Consider the following 21,328-nt stretch of genomic DNA (forward strand, 5'->3'; position numbering starts at 1 on the left):
GGAAGATCTTTCTCCCTGTCTCTCTCTCTCACTGTCCACTCTGCCTGTCAAAAAAAAAAAAAAAAAAAAAAAAAAAAAAAAAAAAAACAAACGAAAAAGAAAAAGAAAAACAAGAACAAACCTCCACTGCACTCCGGGGCCACAGCAGAGAGCTGGATTGGAAGAGGGGCAACCGGGACAGAATCTGGTGCCCTGACCAGGACTAGAACCCAGTATGCCAGCGCCGCAGGTGGAGGATTAGCCCATTGAGCTGCGGTGCCGGCCTTGTTCTTGTTTTTCTAAGTCTTCAAGATGCATCATTACATCTTTGAGATATTCCTTTTTTAATGTAGCCATTTCATGCTATAAAAATTTTGCTTTTTCTGTATCTCACAAGCTTTGATATGTTGTGTTTTCATTTTCAATTATTTCAAAACACTTTTTGATTTGCTTTTCAATTTCTTCAATGATTCATTGATCATGTATTTATGAGTGTTCTATTCTTCCTGTTGTTTTTTCTAGTTTTATTCCTCTGTAGTCTGAGAAGATATATGGTATGATTTCTGTCTTTTTAAATTTGCTGAAACTTGATATGTGGCCTAATATGTAGTCTATCCTAGAAAATGTTCCATGTGCAAAGGAGAGAATGTGTATTTTGTAGCTATTGTGTGAAATGTTCGGTAAATGTCTGTTAGGTCCATTTGCTTGATAGTATCTTTCCACTCTGCTATATCTTCATTGATTTTCTGTCTGGATGATCTGTCATTGATGAGACCAGGTGCTGAAATCACCCACTATTATTGTATTGGAGTCTATCTCTCCCTTTAGGTCTTATAGTATTTGCTGTATATACCTGGGTGGACTTCGGTTGGGTGCATATATATTTATAATTATTATGTCTTCTTGATGAATTGAAACTTTTATTAAAATATAATACCCTTCTTTATCTCTCTTTACAGTTTTTGATTTAAAGCCTTCTTTACCTGATACCAGAATCGCTACTCCAGCTAATTTTTGGTTTCCATTTGCCTGGTATACCTTTTGGAGCCCTTTACTTTCAGTCTGTATATCTGTGTTTGTCAAGTTAATTTCTTGTAGGCAGCATATAGTGGGGGTCTTATTTTTATCCCATCAGCCAACCTAAATCTTCAGGCTGGAGTGTTTAATCCATTTACATTAAAGGTTAGTATTGATAGATAAAAAATTAAGACCTGTCATTTTGTTGATTTGATACTGATTTGACCTCTTCTGTTAGTTCATGTGTTTAGCATGATGTGTCATGTGTTTTCATGATGCTTACTTCTAATACAGGACACCCTTCAGAATTTCTTGAAGGCCCATTTCGTGGTAGTGAATTTTCTCAGTTTTTGCTTATCTGGAAAACACCCTTGCATCCTGTAACTGTGAGAGTTTTGAGACATTACCCACAGCTATGCTCATGCACTCTACATGAGACAAGGGGATTCACCTTAGCTTCTGGAGGCTAACAAAAGATGCAACCCATTAAAAAATCTGTACCCATCCTGGGAGATCTGGATAATGAACTCACTATAATCTCAAACACCAGAACTAGTGTTCTAAATTTCACAATGCCACTGGAATTTACCCTGTAGACATAGGGAAGAACCTACCTGCATCCCACCTCTCTGGACTCATACTCTCCTGCATAGATTTGTAGTCAGCCTGTAGGACTGGAGCAGGATTCAGTTCATGTCCCCTAGTCCCAGGAGACTAGCCACTGTACCAGCTGGACACTCTTAAAAGGACCTGAGGAAGGAACTATCTGCATCACACAGTCTTACAGCCACAGAATTGCTGTCGTAAGCCCCACCATCACTGGGATTTGCTAGCAGACAATGGGACAGTCACGTTTGTCTCCCTCAGCACCAAGAATAAGGCCCTGGCTATCACAATTACTAGAGAGATTGACACCAAACTCTCTGTGGACCAAAGATACACACCCAAGGAAACCCTTATTTATTTCAAAGCCATACTTCTATCCTACTGGATCACTTAGAGACACAACTGATACTCATTAAGACATAAGAAATCAGAGACTACACTCCTATATACACCTAAAACCAGAGGCAAAGTAATAAGCAAGTGATACTCTGCATTCCAGCTAAACCATAAACTCTTTTCCAATAAAACCCGCTCCATAAAGAAAGGATGATTATATCAGATGTACACATGTTAATCCTAGAAACTACATTATGTGAGATTTGGGTTGCTCTTGATTCACTCATTGAACTGAGTATGTATTGAAAGTACTACTGCTGTGGTTGAAATTTAAATAGGGGAAGAAGGTAAACAGATAAATGTAGTGGATCCTCCTGACTGCCTCATGAAAATTTTCCAATAATTTTCTAATTTATATAGACTAGAGAGCTAAAAGCTTTATTTCCATCATGAGCACTAAAAAAAATCTAAAATTTAAAATAACAAGATACCAATTTCACTTTTTATGCAACATTTTTTTAATGATTTATTTTATTTATTTGAAAGACAGAGTTAGAGAGAGAGATAGAGCCAGAGAGAGAAAGAGACTTTTTCTATCTGCTGGTTCACTCCCCAACAGTCTGCAACAGCCAGAGCTGAGCTGATTCAAAGCCAGGAGCCAGTATCTCCTTCTAGGCCTCCCAGGCAGGCAGAGGAGCCCAAAGACTTGGGCCATCTTCTACTGCTTTCCCAGGGCATAGAAGAGAGCTGGATCAGAAGTGGCGCAGTCAGGACTTGAACCGGTGCCCATGTGGGAGTGGGGCTGCAGGCTAGGGCTTCAACCCAATGCACCACATTATCAGCCCCATTATACAACAATTATAAAACAGTTTTGCCAAGTGTTAGAATAGAAGTGAGAGATAACAGAATTTCCATGCACTGCTGCTAGGAGGGTAGATTGGTGTATTCATTTGTAGAAGAATCTGACAGTATTGTCAAATGACAGATAAGCCTACTCAGAGGCCTCACAATTTTCCTCCTAGAATTATATGAGTTTTGAATGAGTATTTAAAAGAATTCTCACTCATGACTACAGTAGACTTGGCCACAATCATGTTGAAGGTATCTTGCATATGATCAGTGAGGCAGTTAGGTAAAAGAAGCACCAGGAAATCAAATGCACCAATAAGAATTAAATGATTAGGGTACATGATGGATGAAGAAGTCTTAAAAATAGTCTTTAATTACAGAGAAAACATAAGGGTAAATTTAAAATATAAGATGAAAAGTATATATATTTTCAGCACATCTAATTATTCACATTAAATGCAGTAGAGTGGCTACCTATCTAATATGATGTGGTGAAGATTAAATGTTAAGTTTTAAAATAATAATAAGGGGCAGCTCTTAGGCACCACAGTTAAGTTACAGTTTGGGATGCCCTGGGTGCAAACGCCAAGCCTGCTTCCAATTCAGCTTCCTCCTAATGTGCAACCTGGGAGGCAGCAAGTGACGGCTCAAGTACTTCGGTGCCTGCCACCAGCCAGGCTACTGGAAGCAATACACTTGCAAGTGAACCTATATATATATATATATATATATATATATATATCCCTCCCTCCCTTTCAAAACCATATTAAAATTATTAAGAATATTTCCCTTAAAAATACTAAATTTCCATAGACATATGACAATAATGTGTCATGAGAATTTTTTTTTTTTTTTTTTTTGCTGCTTTATTTCTAGAACTATACTTTCTGGACACTTTTGTGGCCTGGGTTCTTTAATGTGACTCAGATTCCATAACCAGATGACCTTGTGAATGGGGCATAAAGAGGTACAGGAAGTGTGCAGATGATCTTATGGTGACTGGCATGAATCATGGCATAGGTGGTATGGTTAGCTGCATGGCAGGTATCTTATCCTGAGCTTCTCAGGATAAGAAAAGCCCCTCAGATTCTTACCAGGCAGCGCCTCCCTTGCCAGTCGTATTCTGTAATGTTCTTGGGAATCATTCCTGGAAGCCCAGCCTTCCCATCCAGTATGTGAGCAATGTAGTACACTTAATAAATTTTTCCACAGTTTGCTAATGGCCTTGTCTAAATACTGATGGAGTTTGTGGATTCAAAAGGCTTCCATTGCCTAGGAAGTTCAAGTCAAGAGCCTTGAGTGGTCACTGACATCAAACATAAGAGTGTTAATTGTTAAATTAACAACAGGAGTCACTGTGCACTAACTCCCCATGCAGGACCTCTGTCCTCGGTGAGTTGTATTATAAGAGTTAAATGTGATACTTGTTCCCAAACAGTTTTATTGTGTGTGTGTGTGTGTGTGTGTGTGTGTGTGCAAATTGTTGAAATCTTTACTTAGTATAGAGTTGGTCTTCTGTGTACAAAGTTAATTGAAAATGAGTCTTAATGAAGAATGGGACTAGGAAGGGGAGAGGGAGAAGAAGGGGTCGGAGTGTGGGTGGGAGGGTGGGTATGGTGAAAAGAATAACTATATTCCTAAAGTTGTACATATGAGCTTTGTATTCCTTAAGAAATAAATTAATTAAAAAATATAGCCAATTAAGAGCATCAAAAATTTAATTTTGCAGATTAAATTAGTTGAAGGTATCTGTACCTAAAACCTATGAAAAATACAGGGCATTGAAAAACTACTGTCAATCTTTTCCCAGACATTTTACAAGCTAGAGTCTGAAACTACTATTGTAGTTTGCTAGTGCTGTCATAACAAAGTACCACAAACTCAACGGCTTTAACAATTCAAGTTTATTATGTGACAATTCTGAAGGCTGAAGTCCAAGTTCAAGGTGGCAGAAGGGTTTGATTCCTCCTGAGATCCATGAGAGAAATCTGTTCAATGCTTCCTCCTACCTTCTGTTGTTTTGCTGGCAATTTCTGGCATCCCTTGCCTTATAAAACATGCCTTTCTAACTGTCATCATTTCTCACGAGGCTCCCCCTATGTACATGTATGTCTATATTTCCCTGAATCCAAGTGTCCCCAGTCGTATGAGGACACTAGTCATATTGGATCAGGGCCCTCCCTAATGCCCTGACTTTACATCTATCGCCTCAATAAGGGCATTTGTGCAAACAATGTCACTCTTTGAAATACAGGGGTGGTGGAAGTGGCTGGTTAGGGCTTCAACACATATGCTGGGAGAATCGAATTCAACCCTTAACATGCTGCATATGATTTAGCAAAAATTACAGCCCATATTCCCTAGATTCAGTGATTATATTAAAATGGTGAAGTAAATCTTTTTTATTTTTAGGTTAACCAAATACTGGGTATTACTGAGTTTCACAGTACGAATGCTAAGTACCAAATTATAATGATGATAAATATGGCTTGATAGTGGCAACTATAAAACAGACAGCTGGAGAGAACTAAGTTTATTCTGCAATCTAAACATGCTAATACAGAAAGTAAAAACTGAAATATCACAAGAATCCTTGCATGCTTTAGAAACACATTTGTACAACAGAAGAAAATTGAACAATTATACCAAACTACAGCCACTTAGTGCTGGGCTTACTAATGTACTCCTGGTTCTGTTCACCATCAAAATTAACAATTACTAACAAGGTTCTTATCTTCTACTATACAGAAAATATAGAGGTTTTTACCACTGTCTCTGAAGCATGCTAAAGCAACTCATTACAAGTCCATTGACTTCTGAAAGGAATATTCATTACTCTTTCCAATCCTAAGTTAATCTTCAATATAGAATACTTATCAAAGGTAACCAAGAAAACTCTTCACTTTGATTTGATACTAGGATTTATGCATGAGAAACAGGTAGCATCTATAAGAAATACAGTAAAATCTGGATTTTTGAATTGATTTTTACATTTATTTATAAGGTAAAATACTCAGAAAAGGAGTCAGATGTAGTATAGAAACCAGAAAGACTATCACTTTCAAAGGACTGTTTTTTGGGGTGGGTGTTTGGGGCAGCAGTTAAGTCGCTGCTTGAGACTCCTGGTTCAAGACCTGGCTATTCCACTTCTAATCCAGCTTCCTGACAATGCACATCCTGAGAGTAATCATATGATGGCTCAAGTACTCCAAATGGAGACACAGATTGAGTTCCAGGTTGTAGGCTTCACTCTGGCCCAGCCCTGAGTATTGCGGGTATCTCTCGGTATCTCTCTCTCTCTCTCTCTCTCTCTCTCTCTCTCTCTTTCTCTTTCTCTTCAAATAAAATGAGCAGGCAATTTGCAACAGATTAATAATAAGCAGGCGATTTGTGCAACAGACTAATAATAATAATAGTGTCCCATTTCCTTATATAAACCACAGTTCAGAAGAAAAATGTTTTTAAGTGCTGGTCCTATCTATAGAGTCAAATTGACATCCTCCCAAAACATACTTGTCTGTGTGTGTATACACTGAACCATATCCACATCCACACTCACACTCATACAGTCATGCCTAGACTCTTTTGGCATTAAGTTAGTAAGAAATAAACGTGGTCTTTGGCCACAAGCACAGTCCTCTCACAGGATTGCAATTTGTGCATTTCACATATACTCCATGTGCCATTCACCTAACATGTGCTATCTAAAGTCAAGCAGTACACACAACCTTGCAGATCTGTATGTTCTGGCCCTGGTTCTGAAAAGGAGGGAATATGTTCACTACTGTCTACAACTGTACCTTCAGCATCTCACAGACTGGCTGGTCTGTATCATTGGTTAAAAAATGCATGAAAAAGTTTAAATGGACTAAATAAATATGATGTAGTAACTTAAAATTATCTAACTCTGATTTCTCTCAGTTTGGTCATTTTTATATATGCTGAATTTTAAAAAATTATTACATTATATAGTTCATGAAAAATGGCATCTTCAATAAATGTTTTATTAACAGCAATATACTAAACACATCCTTTGTAAGAAACGACAGTCTGACACACTAAAAGAAGAAATTATCTGCTTAATTAGGCACATATTACATGATACAAATTACTTACAACATTCCATAGAAGTAAATGGAAAAAGATCACTTTCTGCCATTTTTCACATAAAGAATTCAAGTGATAAAAAGGAAAGCAGCAAAAAACAACTAAAACTATGTAATGATGAAGGTTAAGACTACAGTAGTGCAAGGACCTCAATTATCATATCCCTCTTTATTTTGTTAAAAATTTGAACCAACATTAGGAGGACTCATTCCCTAAATCCTCTCATATATACATATATATACATATGTGTATATATATATAATGACACCTATAATTTGTAATCACTATGCCTGCTTCCTGTCATCACTAACTATAAAGTTGCCACTGTGGCAACTTTTCTTATCAAAAGCAGAAGTTGGAATTATACGCATGAATCTTTATCCTCCACCTGCAAAGAGACATGCTAGACTGTGCCTCCACCAAAGAGGTTAGAAAATTGGAAAGTTACCTCTGAATGGCTGCCAGCCTCAGATATCTTTGCTTTAAAAAAGTTGTATTCACAACATGCCAGGGCCATTTCAATGGAGTCTGATTGAGTTGACAGCTAACAGTTTCCCTAAAATTGTGAAGATATGTATTTGAATGCAAAATCTAGGCAAAATTTTGGCCAAATGCCTAAATTCTGTGTGATGCCTGAGCCCACCTGGCTCTGTAACAATTAGCCCTCTTACATAAAATTGCTTAAATTCAAAGTTAAAAGCTTTCATCAGAAATATAAAGAAAGAATATGATTAAGAGGTGATTTGACTAAATACATTCTATGGCTTGAGACAATTTCCATGGAACACTAGTATTTTTGTTCATTGTGTCAAAATCAGCCTCTGACCATCACTTGATCTGGAAGAGTACATTCTTTCCCCTAAGCAATGAAGAACCAACTAGAGTAAACTTCATTTAATATTATCTTTTAATTTGTTTTATACTTAACAGATCAGTAATTTTAAAAAGAAAAAAACTCAAAAAAGCAAGGCCTTTTGAGGGTGGTTTGGAATGAGCATAGCTTTCAATCTCTTCAAAAAGAAAAAAGAGAGGAAATCTGGTACTTGGAATTAATAATGTAGAGAAATTGAACTGACTATGTATTTTGAAGCTATTAAATTAATAAATGACAACTACACTGAGCATTTGTAAGTTGTCCCTGATAGAATTCTAAGTGGTTTGTATGGATTACTTCATTGAATCCTCATAACAAACCTACTAAATGAACACTCTGTCTCCCCCCCACCAACAACACTTTCCCTTCAGGAAAAAGATTATATTATTTTACCATGATTTTAAAGCTAGAGCCAGAATTTTCCAAGAATTGACTAACAATGTATTGGATCATTCATAATGTTCAAGCTTTGCTTCAATGGAGTGGAAGTCAAGAGATTTTGGCATTGTCTCTTCCTAAACACAGTAGTACTCTCCCGAGTCTATTTTGAACCAGATATTAGAAAATGCATCTGATGCAAAATGATGAATCTTATTCTCAAGGTTTTTGTTACTGCAACTGGTGAAAGAAATGGAGATAATACACATGGCTGGTTACCTCATTCTCAATTCTGATGACAAGAAGTTAGCACTGTATTTATTTAGTATATTACTTTGTTATACTTGTTATATTTTTCCTATATAAGTAGAGTATAACAAAAAGTTGGCTACAAAATGGTAAAAATAATATACTAAGTTAAATGTTGAGCACTCACTGACCCAACCTTAGCTAATGAACAAGCATAGAATTAATAAGCATTCCAGAAAGTATCTTGAAACTGTGTGATATTATCGCCAGGAAAGTTGGTTTATTTTCATTGACTACCTTGACACAAGGTACAAGAATATAGGTAAACCTGATATTTTAACACTGATCATTAAACAGTATTACCTGTTAAGCATATTTTAATACATCATTTGAAAACTGAGTACAGATTACAACAATTAGTTAACTAGACATTAGCCTTTGCAAATACTTGTCCATATAGCTAGATACTTCCAGAACTTCACTTATACAATAGGACCAGATCATATCTAGAGGCAGCAGTCATTCTGCTTCTAAGATTTTTTAGTTTGTTTTTAATTTTTAATGTGAAATAATTGCATCTTTTTATGGAATACAGTGCAATTGTTCAACACATATGCATAGCAGAAACTAATAATACCAGTCAACTAGCCTTTCCATTTCCTTGTCTTTTCTTTGTGTTTGGAGTCTATTAGCACCTTCTTCTAGTTCCCTACATAGAATATAATACTTTACTGTGAATTTTAGTCAACACACTGTTCTGTGGAACACCAGAACCAGTTACTTGCACTCAAATGTGTTTTAGTACCTGTCATCCAAATTACCCCTTCCACTCATGCTTTCCAGGCTCTGGTAATCACTATTTTAAATTTATATCTACTAATTTCCATATATGAAAGAGAAAATATGGGTTTTGGCTTATTTCATTTTAATATAATGATCTTTGGTTCCACCTACTTTACAGCAAATGTTAGGATTTCAATTTTTGTAACTCAATAATACTTCCTTGTATATATACATCACATTTTCTTTATCTATTCATCTATTACTAGATGGTCAGGCTGATTCCATAACTTGGCTATTACAAATAGTCCTGTGGTGAATATGGGAGTACAGGAATCTCTTTCATATGCAGCTTTTATTCCTTCAGATATATGCTAAGAAGTGGAACAGCTAAGTGCAATGGTAGATTGATTTTTAGTTTTTTTGAGAAACCTCCATAAACTTGTTTATAAAGGTATTACTAATGTGCATTCCCACCAATAGTGTATTAGGGTTCACTTTTCTCCACATCTTTGCCAGCATTCGTTATGTCTTTTTAACAATGACCACTTTAATTGGAGTGAGATGATACCTCATTGTAGCTATGATTTGCATTTTCCTGATTGCTAATGGCTCAAGTATTCAGGCCCCTAATACCCATGTTGAAGACTGGAATGGAGTTCCAGGCAATTGGCATCTGTCTGGCCCAGCCCTGGCTGTTGCAGCCACTTGGAAAATGAACTAGCAGATGAAAGATAACCTCTCCTCTGCCCTTTTAAGCAGAGCAAAATATAAAAAATTTCAAATATTTTTAAATTAACGTTAAAAAGGAGGTAAGTACTCAACATGGTAGTTGTGGGTAGGCTGAGGCACTGAGAATTTGTCCAGCATCTTTCATACGTTATACAAATCAAGTCAGAGATTTGCTCCCTTACACCTTCTATTCTTGTAATAACTGAAATGTAAAGAAATTCGAGAATGTGTCTGTGTCCATGTTTACAATTCTAACTACATTTGAATATAAAGAACATTATAACATTATTTTAATATGCCCCATACTTTAGTTAATAGTTTACTTAATTTCAATCTTCATGGTGCTTTTGTAGCAACTTACATAATTACCTCTGCCCCTTGCTACTATAGTAAGTAAACCCCCTTTAACATATAACACTATTACTTAAAGCTTACTATGATAACCTTAAACACAAGGTCTTTGTCTTATCTATACTTTTACATCTTATCTGTGCCATAGCCTGTTAATTTCTCAGTAACTGCACTTTAAGTGAAGTGCAACTAAGTCTCAAACTCAATAGCTATCTTAATATAACTTCCAATATTTTTAGTTCATTCTTTAGTTCATACTTGCATTCAGCAAATACATATTAAATTCTTAATGTAGCATTAGCCATTACATTGGGCACTGAGAATATGAAAGTAAGATTCACAACAAATTCTCAAAGAAACACCAAGCTAGTGCAGAAACTCAACATGAAAACAAATAATTGCATATTGTAAGACATGCAGTGTGATACCTACACCTAGTGTACTATGAAAAGACCCAGGATAGAGACTGAATGTAGGATTTCCCAGCAAGGGTTCACTCAGTATTACCTGCCTCTGATATGAGGGTGTACACTAAATAGCCAGTGGGTGACAAAATAAACATGAATGACAGTAACTCAGAACAGAATACTTCATCAACGTTTGTTTTTGGAAAATGCAAATAGAACTAAGTTTGTAATAATAAACTAATTAGGGACTTGGACGTTTAACAGGAACAATGAAAAGCACATGGAGGAGAGGCACAAGACATATATATATTCAACCTAATAACTAGAGCTTCTCCATTACACTAACAATCTACAGGGTAGTTAACTCACCTGTTGGAGTGACTCTGAAAGCCATTCAACCTCTAGGTAGGGCCTTACAAAACCTCTGCTGTTGTAGCTTCTCACTATCAAAAGAATGCACTTGAACAGAAAAGCCACCTTCTGGATTAGAGTTCAAATACCCTTACATTTGTTCTAGTGAAAGAATGACCCTATTTTTTAATAAGTGGTTAATAAAATTATTTTCCATAAAATGTTGCTCAGTGATAAAAAAAAAATTTTAGGATAGAATATGGCATACAGTTTCAAAGATAAGCATTGGTGTGGTTGTTTGGTGCAGCAGTTAGGCCAAATCCCAGAGCTCCCACATCCTACATACAAGTGCCTGGGTTCCAGGACTGGCTTTACTCTCCATTCCAGAGTCCTATTAACAGGCACCCTGGGGAGGTAGCAGGGGACACATCCAGTTGCATCCCTGCCATCCATATGGGAGGCCAGACTTGAGTTCCTGACTCCTGACTTTAGTCTGGTTCAGCCCTAGCTGTTGTGGGCATTAGGAGAATGAACTAGCAGATGGGAGATCTCTCTACAAACTATCACTCTCCTGCTCTCTCTCTGCTTTTCAAATAAATACAATAAAATATTTTTTAATTTCTTAAAAGTATGCATCTGAACAATATGACTTTTAAAATGTTTCTTAGAAAGCCCTTGATAGAAAGGCTTGCTTAAAATACAGCTCAATAGCTGTATTTTAAATATTATTTAAGCATTAAATATGTTTTCAACTTAACTAGTGTTCTTCAACCCAACACAGTGAAATCAGAATGAATCTGAAACAGTAGATACAAAATGCCATTAATACAAATTAGATTTTACAGCACAGCTCAATAATAGTATTAATTCCTGGGTTTGGCACTGTCATATATCACAACAACAACAACAAAAAATACACCAAACTTACTATTAAGTATAACCTAGAGAAATGTATACTTTCATAGACACATGGAGTTCAAATCTTGAAGTATTGCAAGAGAAGAATAGTAAATCAGTGCTACCTTTCCTGTAAACTCTGATTTTCAGCAATAAAGGAAATGCATGTTAGTTCTAACTATGGGAAATTTACATATTACATATGAAATACGTTTACTATCTATTGTCTATGCAAAACTATATGAATACAAAACACCCTTTTGCCTTTGAGATAGTTAAAAACAGCCATAACTACACTTCCCAGATGTTTCCAAAAACAGGGAGTACAATAATTCACTCTGCTTTCCCTAAAAAAGGACAATCCATCTTCAGTATTTGAAGAGTACTATGAAATTTAACAGTACTAGTACAAGAGGATTTCAAAAATTCTGTGGAAAACGCATTGTAAGTGAGTAAACACTTAATCTATCAGATAAACCCCCTGGGTCTCCTGTCGGGGTTCTTAGGCTCTCCTGAGTTCAGCTTCCTGTTAGGCATCCTGTGAAGCAACAGGTGATGGTTGGATGGATTGGGACTCTGCTACTCCTGTGGGACACCTGGATTGATCTCCCAACTCCTGGCTTCAGTCTATCCCAGCTCTGGTCATTGAGGACATCTGGGAAGTGAACTGACAGATTGGAAATCTCTGTATCTTTCTGCCTCTGAAATGTGTGTGTGTGTGTGTGTGTGCGTGTATAAAAATAGCAAATGTATATTATGAAAATATAATGCATAGATTTCAAAGTTTTTTTGCAAAGTATCTTTAAAGTCCATTTTCCACTAGTTTTTAAAGCACTCTGTGGACATTGTAGTGTACTAAAAAGCCTTGATTAATCATTAGTTCAGAGTGGCAGTACTTAAATGTGTCCATGTAGCCAAACAAAGGTGGTATAAATGTTTAATAGACTGGATATAACACTGAGTATAAGAGCCCAAACATGGACACAAGCACTTAGGGAGATATGAATCCAGCTCAGTATTTATCAGAAAATGTTGCCAAAGTTTCAAATCCTTGTAGAGAGTGCTAAAACACATCTTGGCCTTGAATCAGAAATGGCTTCTGATGGAGTCACTCCAGGAAAACTAACTGGAATATGATTGGCAAGCCTAAGTGAGTTAGCCTGAAGAATTCAAGTTCCAGGAAATAATTAAGTTAGGTAGTTGTTTCAAACCTGTGAAAATTTAGTATACTATCATCTAATTGCAAAGTAACTTTCTAATTAACTTTACAATTAAATTACTATACCTACTCTAAAAAATAAAATTTAATGTTCACAAGAATGATAAGGTCCACAGCATATTACTTATAATGGTAACAGCTTACGCTTCTAAAGATTTTACTATGGGTTAGGCCTAAATATAAGCACTTTACATGGATTCTCAAGTCCTACGAAATTGCTACTCTGATAAACTCCACAATTTGAGAAGAAAGTAAGATACAGAACAAGTCAGTAATTTAACCAAGATCACACATTTGGCAAATAGTAGCACCTGGGATTACTGAACCATTTGACTTAAACTATTTTCCACTTTCCCTTTCTACAGCAGACATTCAGAGGCAGTAGAGAAAATTAAAATTGGTGTTCAGGTGTATAAACTACAATTCCATAATTTTTAGAATAGTAGCAAACTACAAAATTCACAAATAACCTGAATTTTAAAAAAAAGTCAAAATAAGATTTATACACTTGATAAATGCAAGTTATACAATAAATATGTATTGAAAGAACCATGTCAAAGGGAGAAATAAAAGATATGAAGTCTCTTTTCTGTATCTAAAAAATAAGTAGTTAAACAGCATCTAGTAAGTTTGCTTTTGTGATTATCACTCAAAATCTTTTTTAAAAGGGACTGTACTCTATTATTTTAATTGAGTAGGATGGATATACAGAAATTTTACAAGATATTTTCATTCACCAAACAGTAAAAGGAATCCCACTAAAACTAACTTGTGAAAATGCAAATGTACAAAATATAAATATATATAAGTAGACAAGATTAATTTTATGTCCATAATTTAAAATGATAATTACATTTGATTGATCCATGACTGGATTTACCCTTTTAAAGTAACAATATTTCATTACCTTCCTTCCAAATTAGGATAATCAATGTGGTTGTGGGAGTCTCCCTTAGAATTATGGGACTACCATGACCGAATCTCAGAGCTCATTAGAAATGTAAGTACTCTGCAAGTGGTTATTAACAATCTGAATATTTTATTTTATTTAATACTTCATTAGGCCCAGAAGTGAAACAGATCCGGAATTCAAGCATCTCTCAAATTACCTTATTTTTAAAATGGCTTAGTTTCCGATCTCAGTAGAGCCTCTTAGAGGCATGTTTTCCTTAAGTAGAGACTAACTGTATTATCTTTTCATCACCTAAGTAATAAACATTCTCAATTCTACAACTTTCTTGTGGAAAAAGGAAGACCAAAACTTGAAGATTTTTGAACTTTCAGAAACTTAACTCCACAGAACACTGATTCTTAAATCTTCTCTGACAAGTCACTGGCTAGCAAGTCAAAAGTTCACTTCAATGCATCTTCTGAGATGACTGGATACATATCTGTTGAAATTATATATATGATTAAAAAGTTGTCGATAAAGGTCTTGTTGATAAAGAATACAATGTACAGAATACTAAAAGTAAATTACTTAATACCTATTAAAGAGATATCAATTTTATATGAACTATAAAATACTAGCTTCCCTTGATTAGCTTTTCTGACTACCAATCATCTTACTGTGTAACAAGTAACACTTTGATAAAAATCTTTCTTTAGTGGGCACTTCATTTAGTTCTCTGTTGAGCTGCTTTCTAGGTGGGATCCAGCTCTATTTAAAAGATAATGTAACACTAACAGTTCGTGAGCTGTGTTTCCTCACCCTACCTCCAAGAATACCAGAATATACAAACACTGCCACCTTCCCATCAAGCTTGCACCTGTGCCAGGAGAGGTCTCTTCCACTTCTCTAGCCAAAATAACGTTCAATCCGCAAATAGTGGGTGCATTTCTAGAACACATAGTCTGTTTCCATTATAGTCCTTCAATGCTGGGCTCCATTACACCACAGGTAAATTTTAAAGCTGCTTGTTTTTGTGCCAAAGGAAAAACGCTTGCCAAATCATGTTCCTGCCGGCATCCCAGCTGGCTCATCATTTGGCCAAGTTGCTCTCTGGTCGTTGTCCTCGGCCCTGCATAGACGTCACTGGGTATTGTGCTCAGCGCACCTCCCAGCCCAGGGCATGGCTGAGGTGTCTGGTGGAGTCCTTGACCTCCACAGGGCTCCCTCCCGCCGCGCACTACGAAGAGCATCCTGCCAAATACTTTCCCAGATCCTCAGTCTCAGAGGCAAAACCACCGCATTTATTCATTCACCTTGGAAAAGTGTATTCCAACCCCCTTTGGCATTCAGGTATGCAGAAAGGACTGCGAGCGCGAACACACACACACACACACACACACCCTTTCCTAATCTCCAACCCTGACGGTAACGCTCAGACATTCTAACTCCAGTTCCTTCCAAACTCCCCTGCCAAAACCCTGGGCGATTGCGCTGCAAGTGCTAAGTGGCTCGGGGAAAATGTGTTTTCCCAACCGTGCGTGGAAACCTTTCTCCACCAGGCGCCCCAAGACAGCGCACCGGCAGCACTTGCCCCCATGGCTTCGGAAACCACGCGTCACCAGACGCACGGGCGCCGGACCTGAACGGCTGCCAAGCAATCCTGGCCGCGCGCGCCGGTGCCTGGATGCCACCCTGCCCTCTGGAGGGACGCCGCGAACAGACACGCAAGTTGACCTACAGGAGCCCCGGGGAGGACGACGTCCGCGACCAGCCCCGTGTCCGTCTCCCTTCCGCTCGTCCTGGGCAGTAGAGAGCCCCGGACGGAGCAAAAGGTCAGTCAATCCCGACTGAGCGGTCCTGCGTGCAGCCGTGTTTCATCGCGTTGCGCCCACTGCACCAGGGAGCGCTGCCCGCAGAAATTGGGTAAGGATCTCCCGCCCAGGACACTCCTGCCCCGTCTGCAGCCTGGCCAGAACGCGCGGCAGGTGCGCGAGGGGCGGGGCAGAGCCAGACAATGCGGAAGCCGCGGACTTACGGAAGAAGATGTACTCGGTGTAGCTGCTCCAGATCTTGTCGTCGCGGTACTGGTTGACGAAGGCGGCCGTGCCCGACGAGTTACACGCCACCATGTGGAAGCCGGCCTCCGACAGGCGGTCGAACGCCTGCTCCAGGTAGGTGAACTTGAGGTAGAAGCGGGACGTGTACTTCTCGGGCTGCCGATCGGGGTCGCGGCTCTCGTTCAGCGTGTCCCCGAAGACCTCCTTGGCCAGCGCGATGCGCCCGCACACCATGATGCGCGCCACTCGCCGGAACTTGGCGTCCGCCTGGTTGTCGCGCACGGTCGTGTAGGAGCCGCGGTAGCCCAGCGTGAGGAAGCCGGAGCGCTTGTCCAGCGCGCCGCCGCCGCCGTGCGCTCCGGGGCCCGAGGGCGCGGCGGCCGCCGCCCCACGGAGCAGCAGCGCGTCGGTGCTGCCCTGCGAAACGTTGTCCTCTAGGTCGCTCTGGCAGCCTTCGTCGTTGAGCGAGTTCTGCTTGGTGACCTTGGGCGACAGCAGCTTGACCAGGTCGGTGAGCTGGAAGTACTCGGCCTCGCGCAGGAGCCGCTCTTTCTCGGGGAAGTGCTCGGGCAGCGCCAGCTGCTTGTCCCGCAGGTAGTCCAGCACGTACCTGAAGAGGAAGCCGTCTCGGTCGATGAAGAAGCGCGCCCGGCTGTCCCTGGGCAGCTCGCCCCGGCGCCGGGCGCCGCCCCGGGGACTCGAGGGCGAGAACATGCTGGCCAGAATGCTGTCCGGGACGCTGAGCAGCGTCGAGTGCTTGGTCACATAGACCTGGCCACCCACGTTCAGCTCCACCACCTCGGGGAAGGGCGAGGGCGCGCAGGGCCCCGGGGCAGCGGCGGCCGCCGGAGCGCCAGGCGAGCTGGATGAGGAGACCATCTCGCTAATGGGCAGGATGGTGCTGCCGCCGCTGCCCGTGTCCTTCAGAGCCATGGTCCCTTCGCCGCCGGCCAGGTGACCCGGGAGAGCAGCACTTTCTGGTTCCCGGAGCCCGCGGGCCCTCGGCGTGCGCCCGCCTTTGCCCTCCGCCGGGGCAGCCTGGCTCAGAGCTCAGGGCAGCGGCGGCGTCGGCGGCGCCCGAGCTCCATCGGGGGAGCGACGCGCGGATGTGGAGCTGGGCGGCGCGGCGCGGCGGCGGCTGAGATAGCGGTGTCGGTGGAGGCGCGCGCAGGAGCGGCTGCGCCTCCGGGGCGCCGACGGGGAAGTGTGCGAGCGACTTGTGAGAAGCTCTGGGGCCGCAGCTCGGCTCTCGGCGGGGGAGGGCGGGAGGAGGGGCTGCGCGAGGAAAACTCGCCGCCCAGGCAGCTGGCGAGCGCGCCGCGAGCCGGGAGGGCGGACGGTGGCGCTCACTACTCCTCGCAGCCCGGGAGGCGGGCTGTGACGTCAAGCCCCGGCCTGGGACCCGGGCCACGCTGTCATTTAAAGCGATAGGCTCGGGGGGTGGGCTGCGCGCTCCGACGCTAGGGGGCGGGCCGGGGGCTGATGCTGCTCCTGGAGAAGCGGGCGGCAAACGACCTGAGGAAAAGGACAGCGTCTCCAGCTGGAGCGGTCCATCCCTTCCTTCACTCTTTCCTCCCCTTCTTCACCCCCATCCTTAACGCCTCACCTCCAGCCCCGATGCTCGCCCGGTAAAACTAGTGTTTTTCGCTCGCCCTAAGGTGAGCGTGGGGAACGGCCGAGGGAGCGGAGGTTTTTGGTTCTGACCATCTAATGTGAAATCCCCGCAGCTGCTGGCATGCCGGCAGAGTGAAAGCTGTCGCCGCGGCTTGGTGGCACTTTTGGGAACGGAGGGCGGAAAGGCTGTGATTCCGCTGCAATCGGATTGTGTGCCTGCGTTCAGAACTGCATGGTCTACGTAGAGTTCAGGATGGACAACTCGAATCTGTTCGCACGTCACAGAATCAGTGAGGGGCTGTCATGGAGCTGTTTCTTCATTTGATCTTTGCAGAATTTGACTCAAGTGGGTGCTTGGTAGATGTGGAGGGAGGGGCTGAGGCGGGGAGAAAATTCACCCCATTTGTTCACAGTTTTGATCAGTCCCTCCATAAGTCTCTCCGTTGACCGTTCAACTCCATAGAGCTGGGTAAATGGAGTGTATTTGATTAGTCTTCTAACTCCCAAGAGTCAGGTCACAAATGGAAATTACATGAATTTAAGGTCACCTTTATTGCCACTTGCCTATGGCCCAGGTAGTACCTTTCTGTCTGAGGAAGAGTAAGGATGGAAATGTGGACAGGAGCTCTCTCTTCTGCTCTGTGTGGGAGAAGCCAACGTATTACCCATCCAGAGGCGTCCTTCTGCGTTCTGAAACACGAAGAATTCTTTATCTATAAAGCCCAAAAGTGAAAAGTCTATTGTGGTACAAAGTAGTGATATTGTAAGTGAACTTTATCTACTAATAGTAAAATGACATACAGATTGTACTATTTTTTAAGATATCTTAAATGCTTACTTAAAATCCCTTCCTCTCCACCAAAAAATGTTACCACCTTTAAGACACGATTGTTGCTTTAAATTTTAATGAACAATCAATACGTTATTCATTGTAAACTATATTTAATTAATTGATCCTTTTAAGCCACATCCACAGAAAATATTATGCTAATTTTTGAAATCTGATTACCTGCAGCAGAGAAAGCCTGCTGGGCCAATGAAAGAACACAATGTGTTTGCCAAAAGGCCAAGACTTAGGGCTGTATTTATTGTGTGTGTCTTCATGCAGTTCTTTTACTTAATCCTAATGCCTCCCCACATTTATAAAATGATTGATAAAATTAAGTAGAATTGATTTCATTCTTCTTCGTTTAAAACCTAAAACCAAGCATTGAAATTTCCTATTGGCATAATGGGAAAAATAGACTGTTTTCTATGTCATTTGAAGCACAGCAAACATTTGTAACTTAAAGTCATACACTGGAAAAAGGGATTAGTAGATTTATAACTTTCAAAGATGAATAAATAATAATGCCTCAAACCACTACTAATGAAATCCATTTATCATGAGGTAAATGTCTCTAATGATAAGTATGGTACAGATGATAGAATTGTAATGAAGTGGATAGACAATATATATAAATACATATATATGGATAGGAACACTTCAACATTATTAATCTGAAATCTGTAATTACATAAAGCATACTTATAAAATAATCTAAAATTTTTATTCTAAATGAATTGCCTTGTGTGATACATTGCTTTTTAAAAGCATGTCTTTTCAACGCTGATTGAACACTTCATCTGCTTCATCTCGCTGTTCCCTATACGCATCTTATTGCTTTCCTTTCCACACCTGCCAACCAAACTGGAAAGAGAACAAATCGCAGCTCCTGAATGTTTGTCTCTCTCTTTTCTGCTAGGAATGCCTTTCCTCTTCCACCACTCTCTAATCTCTTCCCTCTGATTACTCTGTCTTCCAGGTCTGACTTAAATACCACTTTCTCTGAAAATCGTAAATTTACATTTTTCACCCAACCTAATTAAGGGCCCTCCTAATATGTTCCCACAGGATCCAGTGCTTACATATAAACAAGGTTGATCACTCCAGTGTTTAGCTGTCTCCCACCAGATTTTAAGTATAGCATGAAATTGATGCTCTCCTCTGTTCTCCAGAGTGGTGCCTAGCCCTTAAGACACAGCCAGTTTCCATCCGTTTAATGCTGTCTGCGTAGAAATGTGCTCCTAGTGTAAATGGGTGACGATGTATCACATGGATGCTGGGCACAAAGCTAAGCATGAGATTGCAGAGACAAGTTCTTACTCAACATACTAAGAATTAAAATCAGGGAAAGTAAGAACAGAATCTGATCAAAAGAAACTCATATCTAAAGAGGGGAAAGTAGGGGCCGGCACTGTGGCATAGCGGGTTAAAGCCACGGCCTGCAGTGCTGGCATCCCATATGGGCACCGGTTCGAGTCCTGGCTGCTCCACTTCCAATCCAGCTCTCTGCTATGACCTGGGAAAGCAGCAGAAGATGGCCCAAGTCCTTGGGACCCTGCACCCGCGTGGGAGACCCAAAAGAAGCTCCCGGCTCTGGATCGGCGCAGCTCCGGCTGTTGCGGCCAATTCGGGAGTGAACCATCAGATGGAAGACCTCTCTCTTTCTCTCTGCCTCTCCTTTCTCTGTGTAACTCTGACTTTCAAATAAATAAATCTTTAAAAAATAAAATAAAGAGGGGAAAATAGACAGTTGAAGCAGTCCATTTGGTGAACGGAGCAATCCACACAAGCGACTGTAATCAACCATTTTGCGTTAAGCCACAGACACCAATAATCTTATCACAAACGCAAGTGCTTCCTAAAAGCTTCTGCTACTGTGCAAAGGCCAGCCATCAAATTTCTCTGACTAGAAACTACATTAGAATAGTTCCAGTTCCCAGTGTATTTTAAAATAGCCAAACCCTTAGCAAACAAATGGAAGACAATATATCAAGTCCAGATAATAATGCATAATTTACATTTTAAAATAACACATGAAATATTTGTTTAGGAGTCTGAGAGTGACTTAAAGACAGAAGCTGTATCTTATTTGATTGAGAGAAATAACATTTCAAAAGGTAGCAGTGTGATCTAGAGTAGTGTGGAACTAGATTAGAAACCTAGCTTTCTTTACTACCTTTGTGGTTTCAACTACTTACTTAACCCTCTGAACCTTGGTTTCCTCAGGTAAAGTGGAAGAAATAAAGATCACAAGCTTCTTGTTCAATGATGTTCCCACTAACAGGGCCATCTGAGTGTGATGAGGTCACTGTATTTATTACATGACTTCCACACCGTGGTTCTGTGGAAAGGAAACACAGCCATATCCTAACTCCACAGAGCTAAGATCCTGCTTTAGGATTGTAGTAGTTCCACCTACTTTCTTTCCAACTATTCAACTATTCACGTCTAAGACTGGGGGCTCATCCTGCAAGGCTTGCACCGTTGGGGAGAGCGGGATGACAGTGTTCTTCCACAAGAAGAACTGTCCCCACTGGGGACAGGCTTCGGTGAATATGTCCACTGTATTAAGGATCAGGGCAGGCAGAGGGGGCATAACTAATGCAGGGCAATACTGATTCTATAGGATGAAGCTGATATTGGTGCCGCTATGCTTCTCCAATCAGCTTGAAGGCCACAGAGCTAGGGTAGCTTTCCAGGTGGGCCTGGGCCACACCCAGGTGCAGTTTACCTGATTGGCAGGGGTAGGGGAAAATGTGCCCTGGGGCGGGGCTCCTGCTGCCTGCCAGCAGCCAGGCTGCAGAGTC

General features: G+C 40.7%; 1 protein-coding gene and 1 long non-coding RNA gene across 3 annotated transcripts in view; one reads left to right on the forward strand and one right to left on the reverse strand.

Moving 5' to 3' along the window:
* Nucleotides 1–17,163, reverse strand: part of KCTD8 (potassium channel tetramerization domain containing 8) — a 281,251-nt gene extending 264,088 nt beyond the window's left edge. For both annotated transcript variants that reach the window (XM_002709409.5, XM_008248384.4), the window contains exon 1: nt 16,060–17,163. In XM_002709409.5, the coding sequence (XP_002709455.1) occupies nt 16,060–17,014 (955 nt within the window). In that variant the 5' untranslated portion in view covers nt 17,015–17,163. The remainder of the gene's footprint in view (nt 1–16,059) is intronic.
* Nucleotides 15,756–21,328, forward strand: part of LOC138848442 (uncharacterized) — a 92,095-nt gene continuing 86,522 nt past the window's right edge. Inside the window, exon 1 of the long non-coding RNA XR_011386225.1 lies at nt 15,756–16,195. This is a non-coding gene — a long non-coding RNA (uncharacterized lncRNA). The remainder of the gene's footprint in view (nt 16,196–21,328) is intronic.

The sequence above is a fragment of the Oryctolagus cuniculus genome, chromosome 2, assembly GCF_964237555.1.
Source record: "Oryctolagus cuniculus chromosome 2, mOryCun1.1, whole genome shotgun sequence".
Taxonomy (NCBI): domain Eukaryota; kingdom Metazoa; phylum Chordata; class Mammalia; order Lagomorpha; family Leporidae; genus Oryctolagus; species Oryctolagus cuniculus.